This window comes from Chanodichthys erythropterus, chromosome 19, assembly GCF_024489055.1.
Source record: "Chanodichthys erythropterus isolate Z2021 chromosome 19, ASM2448905v1, whole genome shotgun sequence".
NCBI classification, from domain to species: Eukaryota; Metazoa; Chordata; class Actinopteri; order Cypriniformes; family Xenocyprididae; genus Chanodichthys; species Chanodichthys erythropterus.
This window is the reverse complement of record NC_090239.1, coordinates 25,976,841-25,990,860: the sequence shown is the minus strand read 5'-3', so window position 1 is coordinate 25,990,860 and position 14,020 is coordinate 25,976,841. Positions and strand designations below refer to the sequence as shown.

Below are 14,020 nucleotides of genomic sequence, written 5' to 3'. Positions count from 1 at the left end.
CCCCATACCATCAGAGATGCAGGCTTCTGAACTGAGCACTGATAACAACTTGGGTTGTCCTTGTCCTCTTTAGTCCGGATGACATGGCGTCCCAGTTTTCCAAAAAGAACTTCAAATTTTGATTCGTCTGACCACAGAACAGTTTTCCACTTTGCCACAGTCCATTTTAAATGAGCCTTGGCCCAGAGAAAACGTCTGCGCTTCTGGATCATGCTTAGATATGGCTTCTTTTAGAGTTTTAGCCGGCAACGGTGAATGGCACGGTGGATTGTGTTCACTGACAATGTTTTCTGGAAGTATTCCTGAGCCCATGTTGTGATTTCCATTACAGTAGCATTCCTGTATGTGATGCAGTACCGTCTAAGGACCCAAAGATCACGGGCATCCAGTATGGTTTTCCGGCCTTGACCCTTACGCACAGAGATTGTTCCAGATTCTCTGAATCTTTGGATGATATTATGCACTGTAGATGATGAGAACTTCAAACTCTTTGCAATTTTTCTCTGAGAAACTCCTTTCTGATATCGCTCCACTATTTTTCGCTGCAGCATTGGGGGAATTGGTGATCCTCTGCCCATCTTGACTTCTGAGAGACACTGCCACTCTGAGAGGCTCTTCTTTTACCCAATCATGTTGCCAATTGACCTAATAAGATGCAAACCCTCCAGCTGTTCCTTATATGTACATTTAACTTTTCCGGCCTCTTATTGCTACCTGTCCCAGCTCTCATGAAATCCAAAATGAGCTAATATTTGGCATGACATTTCAAAATGTCTCACTTTCAACATTTGATATGTTATCTATATTCTATTGTGAATAAAATATGAGTTTATGAGATTTGTAAATTATTGCATTCCTTTTTTATTCACAATTTGTATAGTGTCCCAACTTTTTTGGAATTGGTTTTGTATTCACTCAAAGATTTTTTTTTTTTTTTTTAAAGAGTTCAATCTTAATTGAATCTCCAAATAATCACTGACCCGACTTGTGAAGATGTAAACAAACACTTTGCCCTCTCGGTCAGACTCTATGTATGTTGGTGCCGATACCAAAAGTAGGTCTGTATTGGAGTCCTTGTTCAAATCCACCACACACACCTCAGCTCCAAAATATGAGCCAATCTGAGACTGAGAAAAGAGGAAGAGAAGCAATGTAGTCACTGTACAGTTATTCTGAGTTCATGTACTTTCACTTGTTTGCATTAATTTGTGTTGTGCTAATATTTTACATTAATTTGAGTCTTACAACCATAGGAGGATCCAGTTGTTTTACATCACTTCGATCAATTCTTGAAACAGTAACTTGTCCCTTATGCTTGTATCTTGGTGCTCCCATAACTGCATACTTTGCTCCTGACATTGTTGCTATTGCCAAGGAATAACCTGTGAAGAAAATAGACTTGAAAATATTCTGATGTATTTTGACTGATTAATATTGATTTACACAATCGAAGAGATCTCACCTAAATAACTGTTATGCTCAGTTCCAGCTTGAAAGACAGCTGAATTATCATTCGGTTTGTACAGCTGATATCCACCCTTCCACTGGAAAGCTCCCACTGCAGTCATTATCATATCTGTCTGGATGCAGATAATATTATAATGTTCAATTTCTAGATAAGTTTACAGCATACAAAATCCACAGTGTTTTTCATTGAGCTTTGAAAAAAAAAGCCAACATCATGTATATTTATGGATGCAAATAATGTCAAAAAAACAAACAAAACACTTTGGTGTCAAATAAGTTTAATACACAATATTACATTTGATGTTAATGCTGCACTAAACCCATCCTGTGCAAACTCCATTCGAGATGAATCTCCAGAGGTCTGGGTTCCTAGCAAATAAAAGAAACAACATAGTTATTTCTTATTAGTAGTATTATATAAATCAACCAAATGAACAAAGTAACTGTATAAATGTTACGGTAGCTGTATATCAAAGCACGACAGAGATGAAGATAACGATACGAGCAATACTTTAATAAAACACAGGCGATTCCAACAAGGGATGACAGCATGTACACATAAACGAGAACAGACAAGGAGTGAAGGAGAACACTGGGTATATATACAAGACACCAACAAAGGGAACTAAACAAGGTGATAAGATAATTAACTAGACACAGGTGGATCAAAAGAACTAATCAAACTGGGGAAAACTAGGTCACAGGGGAAACAGAAACACGAGACATGTGACAACAAACATGACAGTTGATAACTCTAAAATGTAAACATTCTGTCAGTCACTCTGCAAACATACCTTCAATGGCGATAATGTTCTCTTTGAGTTTTTCACGAATACTTGCCAGTGCATCAAAATTGGTTACTTGGAAAACATAATTATTTGTGGGTAAAGATGCAATAGTTGCCAGCTCCCTTCTTGCTCTGTCATTATTAAAAGCATTGCCAACCTAAGAAAAATTAAAAGGAGATAACTGTAACACTTCTTAAATGCAATGATTTTATTAGCTTTAATAAAGTGGATATTTCACACACACACAAAAAAAAAAATCTAAATTCAGCCGTCATTCACTCCCCCTCATTTCAGTTCAAACTTGTATGGCTTTCTTTCTTCAAATGAATGCAAAGAAAGATGTTTCGAAGAATGTTTCTGCTGTCAAGAGAACAATGGACACCATTGATTTTCATTTTAAAAAACCTTCAGAAGAAAAAGAAAAGTCAGGTTTGGAATGACACGAGGGTGAGTAAGTGATGACAGAATTGTCATATTAGGGGAAACATTTATTTTAATGCACAATATTATCACAATGGCCATATCAGATCTTGTGTTTGTTCACCGAAAATGTCAAATCTTTTCCAAGACAAATCACATCAGGAAAGGATGTGTGTTGATTTTGCTTAGGCATCTAGATCTGAATCAGTATAAATAAAACCAGTTTTTGCACAACTAAGTCTTTTTAATCTAGCAGGGACAAAACATAAGTACAAATTATATCTTACCCCAATAGCATATCGTATTATATTTTTAGCTTGTGCTTGTTGAACAGCTGCAGTCAAATCATTTGGATCAGTTGATTCACCATCCGTAATAACAACCAAAATTGTACTGGCTGATGGTCTTGCACCTCCACTACTTACAAATAACTGATTCCTGTTAATAGAAATTGGTACAAAATATTCAATCAATATTATTATAATTATGGTATATGTATAGTAGAAATTTCTTAATAAGTTAAAATTGCTTGTCTTTGAAACCTTGATAAAATTGTGAAGCACTGTAAAACATTTACACACACACACACAAATGAAAGAAAAAAAGACTCATATGTGTATCCAGGGTGCGATTTGTGAAAATACCACAGTGGAGCTATATACAATTTTTTGGCAGCTGTTACAGAAACATTTTTACAAAAAATCTTCTGATTTAACCTTGAGATTTGAAGTATTAGATAGCTTAGATATTTGCACCATCTATAATGACACTAATAATTCTTAAGTTCTGATAGAAATGCAAAATCAATCGGTAGTTATTAATAGAATAATGAGACACAAACCTTTACTTTTAGTCGCGTTTGGTCCCATTTATTTTTGATCACAGTGCATACACATACAAGCTTTAGTCCAAAAGTGTGCACATTTGTAGAAATACATGTTTACCTTACCTCAGATTTCATTACAATATAATCCAGGCTGTACACAGGGTTTCATAATAGGTCAGAAAATGTTGTTTGCTAGGGGTACGGGGGCATGCTCCCCCTAGAAAATTTAGATTTCCCTGGTGTACATATGTGCATTTTTAAGACGTTTTAAGGCCAACAAATTGGATAACAATAGCTTTAAATCAATGTCAACAAATACATATGCACAGTTTTGAGGCAGCTTTAATAGCAAGTTTGGTAATTTCATGACTTAACTTCCAACAGAACAACAACGGTCATTGCTCGTAGTTTTTTTTTTTTTTTTTTTTTGCAATTCTTGAATGCGCGCCACGGCTGATTGGACAGTCATGTTATTTTTTTCTGAGTTTTACCGGCATAGCCTTACAACATTTCATCTGACCACAGTTCACTGTTGTTCAATTGAAGCTCTCTTGTCGTCACCTGCACGTTTTCCTCACTCGTTTGACTTGCGCCTGTCGCTGAGGTGAAGTTGGAATGCGTGTCTGAAAAGTGTCCCGTGTGTTGTGGTCATAAAGAGACAGTTCTATATAAATGCAGCGTTTTACTTGGCGATGTTTTAAAAAAAGATTTTTATTTTTGGTATTTTATATGCTCTGTTGGTGGTTTGTGGATTAGCATCACCCGGGGGGATATTGTTTTATCCCCACCGGGGATACATAGATCCCCCCCACCCCCTACAAATCGCACCCTGTGTGTATCCATTCACATTTATTTTCATGTACTTTTTGCATGGTTGCTCACACATCTATCACTGTTTTTTGTTTATCCATCATCTTAGTTTTTCTTGATATGAGGAATAATTTGTTTTATTTTGTTTTAAATAGGATGTGCTCCTCAGTCCTCACTAAAATTCCTGTTAAACTTATCCTTACTCCAAGTCTTTCTGTCAGAAGTAATAGTTAAAAGAATTCCAATGAAATCAGCAGACATGTCTCACACAAGATGTCTTATAGCTGCTGCGGTGTAGGTCCATCCTCTCTGTTGAGATATCCAATTCACTTGATTTTGCCACCACGTGGCGTCTTTGACTTGTTGAAACTTGTTATGAATGACACATTGTGTAGAAAACTGTGCAATGGCAAACTGTAAGAGACAGATAGATTTAGTGCTCTGAAAACTGGGGGTAAAAAAAAAAATTATACATAACTTAAATCATAATAAATGCATTGATTACCTGTGTATCACGGTCTATGAAACTTTTGATCATTTCTATAACAAAAGCCTTCATCTTATCAAAATCCACAGAGCTTACACTTCCAGATCCATCCAGTAAAAAAGCAATATCAATTTGTGATGGGCAATCTGAGGTTAGAGAAATTAATAATTCTGTCATATGAAGAATATTTCATTTGGTTTGGTAGAATGCCATAAATGTACCTCTCAGAGTCTCTGGCACAGGTCTGCTCACAGTATTATCTGGATTGATTTTAAAGCACATTCCATTGTAAGTGGTTACTGCATCACAGTTCTTAGGTATGGTTGGACCACAAGCCTGAGAGAAATTAAATTTTATTTTCAATATGTCAAACTGTAATCTGGACACTAGTGTAAAATTTAAAGGTACAAATTGTTTAAATTATTTTAGACAACTTTTAGATTGACAGCAAATTGTAAGGTTAAACTCTAACAATGATTCAAATTATACAAATATATACATACACCAAATCTAGCATGTTTTTACAGTAAAACTGATAGCATCTTTAGGATGTCATAACATAATTTCTCTTATAGCATTAAGATTTTGTATTCTCGCAAAAACGGATTATTTAAAATATGACGCTTACCACTGCACTTGAAGACTGAGGATCAATAGACATTGAAAGTCCAAGAGACATGTTGACAGCCTCATTGGTGACTGTTGAATATAAAGTGGATTTTTTTAAAGAAATGCTATCATGGATAATAAAACTAGTATCTAAAATTATTTGAAAGCATTATATAAAAAGTACCGGTAATGGGCAGTGTCATGCAGTTTCCATCAGTCACATCACAGCGATATATTTGTCCTCTTTGAGTTTTACTGAGTTGTATTAAAGGATCACTCACAAGTAGACTATGAAAGAAGACAGGAGGTATATGGGAACATGTTAAAAAAGGAGAAATCTGTAGTGTTCCAGGTTGGGTTTTGAGCATGATGCAAAAACCTCTGATCATTACAAAAAAAATAAAGATGAAAGATGGACATCAGCATGCTTTTAAGTCATTTTTAGTTAGTGTCGCAAAATATTTTTATATTATGGAAAGGGGACATTTAAACTGTTGGCAAAGCATCAGGTGGAATACAAAACATTTGTTCTCTAATTAAATTTTATTTTAAAGTTCAAGAAATATTTATAACCATACCAGAAAAACAGTCTACAATGACTCTAAAAAAATTAATGGTAACACTTTAGAATACTGATCCTTCATTAATGAATAACTACACAGGAACAAATGAATAATGCATTATTAACACTCTAGTAACTACTTTTAACTAACAATAAACTCTGATTAATGAATTAGTAAGTAATAGTGCTCAGTTGTAGGTGGTAGTTCACTATTAACTAATAAGTAACCACTGTTTTTTCATACCTCTAAGAGAACTACTAAGAACTACTATATACAGGTTCATAATTAACATGAATGTAGAAGCCATATCGTTACTAATGTTGTTAATCAATTTATCCATTATTTTATTTTGTACTTCCACTTTAAGGAGCCATTTTGGGATCTGCCGGGGGTTAGCCATTTTAAAACAGGAAGTGATGTGGCAATGGCAGGGGGAAGGGAGACAGTTTTTTGACCTACACTATACTGCTCTACACTTTTCTGGATTCACAGTTTTGCTTTTACCTTTACACTTTTTTGGTACAATAAAAAGGATTAATCAAATGATATGTAGCGTCAAAGGTACTTTCCCCACTGGAAGTGGCTATGAACCAAAAGGAAGCCATTACAATGAATGATGCATAATGTATAATTAATTCTAAAGTAAAGGTCTTGGTAAACCACTAGTAATAACTGAAGTATTAATAAATACTTAAGAAAGAATTACTAATTATTTGGATCAGTATTCTAAAGTGAAAAACATGATAACTCTCTAGTAACTACTGAAGTCATTGTAAACGTTTGATGTTTTTGTATGTTTTTGTACAGTAATTCCTTATGATATATTTGGTAACACTTAAGTAATTACTAGTGGGTTACCATGATCTTCACTTTAGAATACTGACCCAAATAATTAGTAGTTCCTTTAGAAGGATGTAGTAACACTTGAGTAATTACTAGTGGGTTACTATGATCTTGACTTTAGAATACTGATCCAAAACATAAGTAGTTACTTAAGAGTTATATAGTAACTCTTGAATTATTACTATCCAATACTTTACAAAAACCTCAAAAGTTTACAGTGACTTCAATAGTTACTAGAGATTTATCATGCTTTTCACTTTAGAATACTGATCCAAATAATTAGTAATTCCTTCTTAGGTATTTGGTAATACTTCACTCATTACTAGTGGTTTACCAAAGCCTTTACTCTAGAATTAATTATACATTATTCATTATTCACATTAATTACGAACCTGTATATAGTAGTTGTTAGTAGTTCTCTGGGAGGTATGAAAAAAACAGTAGTTACTGATTAGTTAATAGTGAACTACCACCTTTAATTGAGCACTATTACTTACTAATTCATTCATCAGAGTTACTTGTTAGTTAATAGTAGTTACTAGAGTGTTAATAATGCATTACTCATTTGTTCCTGTGTAGTTATTCATTAATGAAGGATCAGTATTCTAAAGTGTTACCAAATTAATTTAGCTGTTATCAAATGTCTACATCATGACCTACTGTACATTACATTGATGATAGTAGTTAGAGATGTAATTTGCTTTGCAGTGCCTTCTGACAAAAAATGAAAAAAGAAACAACACTGCACAACTCAAATGTAGGAATGTAGGGCTTTTGATTTAATGAGTCAATTGTCAATTAGATTCATTAATTACACACTTAATGATGCAAACAACAAAACTGCAATGCATTATTGATTTTATACAACAGTTCAATAAATAAGAAGGTAATATTGTGCTTTGCCAACGAAAATATAAAGACAAAGCAGAACTGTTCATCACGAAGCAACGCACAGCAGCATTTCATTTCTGAATCTGTTTTGAATGAATCGGGTGAACCAATGATTCAATTTACCATTCATAGAATGCTTGTTCGGCTTAAACGTCGCTGCACAGACCGACCGGTGTATGACACCAAAAGCGATTCAAAAGCATACACAGCCATCTGCTCTGTAATCACTCTCACTGTTCTTTGATGTCATACACTGATCGGTCTGTGTAGCACAGCTTCAAGTCGAACAAATCTGAAGAGAACCATTTACTACACTCCTGAAAGAATCAGCCTTTTGAACGAATCGAATGAATGAATGACTTTATCATTAAATGTTCACTGAAGTGCCTTGAAATGCACAGCATTATTTAATGTGTTGATGTGATTTTCACTGAAACAGGAAGACAGTGTGGGACATATTGAGCTCCTCCCCTTTTTTAAAATAGCAAATAGTGTTTCGTTTTTTCGTTCCTATATTAACCTTGTCTAATAGGTGCTCCAACTTCATTGGCCAATGGTGGCCATGTTTTTCGAGATACGCCAATGTCCTCACAGAAAGTCATGTTTGGACCAAGACACTGCATGCAAATTTTCAAGCCAATCGGACTAACAGTTGCATAGTTATAGCTGTTTTCAAGTTGTTGTTTTTTTTTTTTTATGTTATAGTTATATCACCATCAAGTTCAGGTACCCTCTTCCCCTCATCCCAGCAGCCCTGGAACAACTTTGTGGAGCAGCCGTGTTCACTAAGTTGGACCTCCGCAGCGTGTACAACCTCGCCTGGATACGTGAGGGGGATGAGTGGAAGACCGCCTTTGTGATCCCTACAGGACACTACGAATACCTTGTTATGCCGTATGGACTTCGTATATTCCAGGAATTCATGCACGAGGTGCTCCGGGAGTTCCTCCATTGTTTTGTGATTGTCTACATTGACGACATCTTGATATACTCCCAGAGCCTAACATTGACTAACATCCCATTGGCCGAACATCGCCAATACAGAACATCGCCATTGCAGAAGTCCTCCAATGCCTGGGGGAACATCAACTCTTGCTCAAAGCTGAGAAATGTTCCTTCCATCAGTCCTCCACACAGTTTCTCAGCTACAACATCAGTGAACACGGCATCCAGATGTATGAGGGAAGGTCGACACGGTACGTAACTGGCCAACACCTTCCACCATAAAAGAACGATTCCTGGGATTCTTAAACTTCTACCGCTGTTTCATCCAGAACTAGTGCTCCATCACCGTTCCACTCACCAATCTCCTCAGAAATAAGCCCAAGTCTCTGTCCTGGACTCCAGCCGCCACACAAGCTTTCCAAAGCCTCAAGGACTCGTTCACCAAAGCACCGCTCCTGATCCACTCAGACCCCAACAAGCCTTTCGTCGTCAAGGTCAATGCATCCACCACTGGGGTAGGAGCGGTGCTTTCTCAGCAGCAGGGGAATCCAGCATGGCTTCATCCATGTGGCTTCTTTTCTAAGAAGTTATGCCTGTCTGAGATGAATTACGATATCTGGAACAGAGAGTTACTGGCCATCAAGCTCGCATTGGAGGAGTGGAGACATTGGTTGGAGGGTGCAAAGGAGAAGTTCACCGTACTCACCGACCACAAGAATCTTCAGTATCTCCGTGACGCCAAACATCTCAACCCCTAACAGACAAGATGGGCTTTGCAGATGCTCTTTCCCATCTCCATACCCCAGAGGAGAGTACCGAAGAGCCTGAGCCCATCTTGCCCACTCAACTCACCCTCTGTCCCATCCAGTGGTCCTTAGATCAACAGATTTCCTCCTCCAATGTCTCAGAGCCATCTCCACCGGGGTGTCCCCAGGCTGCACCTATTTTCCCAGATTTCAACGTAATAATCTCACACACTCAGCTCATTCCTCCATGGGCACTGGCCATCCAGGGGCCAACCGCACCCTCTCACTGCTAAAGGTTCTCACTGCTTCTGGTGGCCCAACATGGCCAGGGACATGAGAAGGTTCATCTTGGGATGCCCCGACTGCACCATCTCCAAAAGCCCATGTCATCTTCCATCTGGCGAACTTCTTTCCTTGCCCGTACCACAGTGCCCTTGGTCACACCTAGGAGTAGACTTCGCCGCCGACCTACCTCCATCTGAAGGTAACACATGTATCCTATTCATTGCTGACCGATTCTCTAAATCTCTTTATTCCTCAGAAGGGCTTCCCTACTGCCATGACAAGAGCAGAACTTCTCTTCAACCATGTATTCCGATACTATGGTATCCCAGAGGACATTGTGTCTGACAGAGGTCCACAATTCATTTCCCAGGTATGGAAGGCCTTCTTCAAGCTCCTAGGTGTGACCGTCAGTCTGTCATCAGGGTACCATCAGCAGTCTAACAGGCAAGCAGAGAGGAAGATTCAGGAGATTGGGCACTTCCTGAGAACCTTCTTCCATGGCCATCAGAACTTTTGGAACCAATTCCTAGGCTGGGCTGAGTACGCACAGAACTCCCTCTGCCAAGCTGCCACTGGACTGACTCCCTTCCATTGCATAATCTGTTACCAGCCTCCACTTTTCCCGTGATCTGGAGAACCATCCGACATCCCCTCCATCGACCATTGGTTCCGAGAGAGTGAGAGGGTCTGGGATTCTGCACATCACCACCTGCAGCGGTCAGTGCGCAGCCAAAGGATCCAGGCTGACGCCCGAAGAGCCGAGACACCAACCTATCAGCCAGGACAGAAGGTTTGGCTGTCAACAAGGGACATCAAGCTGATGCCAACCCATGCCAAATCAACCCAGTCACCTATCAGTTACAGTTACCTGCACACTACACAATTCATCCCACATTCCATGTGCCACTTCTCAAATACTGCCACTCACCTGTGTCTGTTCCCTCCTCAGGTCCCTTCCACTAATCCTGGAGGATGGTGCGGTATACACGGTTTGTGAGATATTATTATATCAAGATTATCTAGTGGATTGGGAGGGCTATGGACCAGAGGAACGTTCATGGACTCCCAGAGAAACATTCATGGACTCCCAGAGAAAACATCTTAGACACAGCCCTCCTTATCGCGTTCCATGAGACTCACCCAGATCGTCCAGCACCCTGTAGAAGAGGTCGGCCACCGCGACGTCAGGGGAGGGGGGTGTTGTCAGCCAGGCTCCATCACCACCCAGTCACAGAGAACACAATAGGCCTTTTTCACAAGAATCGGAAATCACGTGACGCAGGGTAAAGTTAGTTCCGCTATGCGTCTACGGCTATTAGATTGATATGCTCTTTTCGCAAATATCGCTTCTTACCTTTTCTGTTTTGTCTGTTTTCCAAGTCGCTTTTGTATAATCTACAAAGAAATTATTTTCTACTGGTTTGTACCTTGTACGGCCGCTAAGACCGTTGAATTTACCAGCAGGTGGATTATATTACCAGCTGTCATACAGTAAAGGCTACGCAGCTACTCATTCAGCAATTTCCCCGATCGTATTACGTACGACGAACATTATTTATATAATTTATTAATAATATAAAAAAAAAAAAAAAAAAACTCCCAATATATACTTTAATGGGGGATATACAATCGACATACATAATATTGTCGTGAGTTTAATATGTTTTAAATATATATATAGCATGTAATCTCATATGGCATCATCCCACATTCAAGCATGTTATAACTAATCCTGATCGATTAAAATGATTAAACTAAGACCTAATTAATTTCCAACACCACATTTTACAACTATCAGTCTTTGCATTAATGTTGCAACAGCACAATAATACTGTGCATAATACACACTTTAAGATGATGACGACAGGAAAATGAGTGAGAGACTGAAGTGTTTATATCAGACTGTAAGGTTTATATCCAGGAATATCAGGGTGCGAGTGGTCCTGTTTCATGAATCAGAGGATCTTGCGTGATAAGGGAGCTTCCAGCTGATCATTTCCCCAGCACGTCGCTAAAAGCACTCTATACATCCCAATGTGCATACTATCCACCCTAAATAGCACTGAATATTACACATAGACTACAATTTAGGATGGATAGTGTGCACTTTGAGACGCAGGCACCGTCTGTACAGCACATGGAGCGCGATAATGCACAGCCGCGCCAAACATACACGAAGAATAACCAGTTTAACCGCCATCACTTCAAATTATTTATTAAATGTAGATCTTAATGAGAGCTCTGTAGGCTCACCAATAATTCACCAAGAACGTTCAAACATTTTCATGACATTTAATTCGTAAAACGACTTTGATTCCCGAGCTGGTTCTGATCGAGGCTATCTATCACTGTAACCAGAAAAGCTTTTACACTGCGTGGATCGTTCCGGAAGCCAAAAACCCGGAAGTGTGAAATTGGCCTATCACCAGAGTACTAATCACCCGCACCTGTTCGTCATCTCCTCATCACCACAGCAGCGTATAAGCACATACTTCACACTGGCACTTTGTCTAGTCAATATTGTCTTTTTTACTATAATATAAAATGTCTCTAAAGACATATATTGTTGGTTTATGAATAATAAAGCAAACATTTGTGTGTTAAACTGCAAGCATAAGGTTCAGAGGCAACACTTATAGAAATAAATTATACAAATTAAAAGGGCCTTAAGATAAATGCTTCAGATTACAAAGGGTTTGAGATGCAAATAATCTTCATATTCATTTGAAATTGTTCTGGGATGTCCTGTGATGTGATTCAAGAGGAAAAGGTGGACCAGAGACATTTATGATTTTGTGGGAGCTATGAATAAAATAAAAATAAATTATAGAATTCACATTTTCTCATTTTATTTGTCTTATACTATTATTTTAGTGAGTAGAATGAGTAAATTAGGGCTAAATCATTTTTAAATACTATACTAAGAAAACATTCTCTCCCAAGTCCCAAATCTGGAATCATATCCCAGTACGCGAGATGACTCTCTTCTCGTTCTGTTCCCGCTGTAGTTGAGGCTTATGCTAAATAGCAGGCTAACTAAACTAAATGGATATTTATTCATCGTTCTTTAAAATAAACCCACAAGTAAAGGAGAGGGGGCTCTAACTCTGATGCTTCCACTATCAACATCTACGCAACTCGCAAGAGGCAGCTTCCTCTGCATTAGGTGTGTTTTTGACTCTCTGCATTGCAGTTGTTCATTATAAATTTTAAATGCAGAAGATATGATACATATATTTTATGAAATGTAGAGTATATGTTAGATATATTGCCACCATACACTTTTAGAGGGACTCCAAAGTTTCCCCAAAAATTAGAAATGGCCAAATTGTCTCTCAGTATGTAATATTCTTGATGCTGCTCTGCTGCACTTCATTACGTGTAGCTCTGTTTGTTATTTGGAGGACAAAAAGTTTTTAGTTTAAAGTTGCTCTGTCTCAATAGTCTAACAGTGCTCCTTAATATCAAAATGAGTGAGATGGCCAATCAAATCAAAGAATGCAGGTCTTACAGAAGACGATTATGAATTCCAGTGCATCACTTTAGTTTTTATCTCAGAAAGAGTGCATGGAAATTAGTATATACTGTTTATTAGTATATTAGTAATATACTGTTTTACGAGAGGAATGCTGAGCGACCGAGAGTAATACCCAGGAATGCAAGCAACTCAACTTTTTAAAAAGATGTCACTGTTTTGAATGTAAAATATGGTATAATTTACATTTGATTCATGTAACTCATAACTGAATGTGACGAGACAAGAAATGTTTTGCGTTTGCGACATATCAGATATCAGTAGAGCGAACGCATGCATATTTTAAAACAAAATATTATTTGCAAATAGTTTAAATTGATTAGGCCTACTTCACAACTGCAGTAGAATTTATTTTACAATTTTTACTTTTATGTATTCCCTTAATCCTTTTAATACTTAATAATTATTTAATTCCTTTAAAACAACAACTCTTTTTCTGTCTACAGCCCATCAAATCATGGTCTCTCTCTTTCAATCTGTAAATTCAATGTTTGGTACTAAATTAAAATGGACAATTCAACAATGACGATTCAGACGACATAAAAACTTTCAATAAACATTTTGTTAACTAGTACGATAACCAGTATTTCCAGATAATTGTTCATTATGTGCAATGGAGCACAAAAGCTTTAATTTGGGTTTTTCCATATCAGTGTAGAATAATCTATTTCGGATTTACCCCCACAGGTCACATATCTGTGGTTGACTGAGTTTCTTCTTGTCATGGCAGCGTGGAAAGTACCGTTAATGTTGTGCTTACCAAACAATGCAGGTTTTTTGCGGGTTTTATTATCAGTGGTTATGT

The 14,020-nt window shown here is 37.7% G+C and overlaps 1 protein-coding gene across 1 annotated transcript in view; it reads right to left on the bottom strand.

Moving 5' to 3' along the window:
* The window catches only part of LOC137007539 (uncharacterized), a 62,310-nt gene that overhangs the window by 9,946 nt on the left and 38,344 nt on the right, over positions 1-14,020 (bottom strand). The window contains exons 35-45 of the mRNA XM_067369080.1: positions 5,592-5,695; positions 5,427-5,497; positions 5,020-5,134; positions 4,817-4,944; positions 4,580-4,725; positions 2,963-3,113; positions 2,262-2,412; positions 1,763-1,836; positions 1,463-1,580; positions 1,246-1,382; positions 981-1,127 (exon numbers count right to left, since the gene is read on the bottom strand). Of these exons, the coding sequence (XP_067225181.1) occupies positions 981-1,127; positions 1,246-1,382; positions 1,463-1,580; positions 1,763-1,836; positions 2,262-2,412; positions 2,963-3,113; positions 4,580-4,725; positions 4,817-4,944; positions 5,020-5,134; positions 5,427-5,497; positions 5,592-5,695 (1,342 nt within the window). The remainder of the gene's footprint in view (positions 1-980; positions 1,128-1,245; positions 1,383-1,462; positions 1,581-1,762; positions 1,837-2,261; positions 2,413-2,962; positions 3,114-4,579; positions 4,726-4,816; positions 4,945-5,019; positions 5,135-5,426; positions 5,498-5,591; positions 5,696-14,020) is intronic.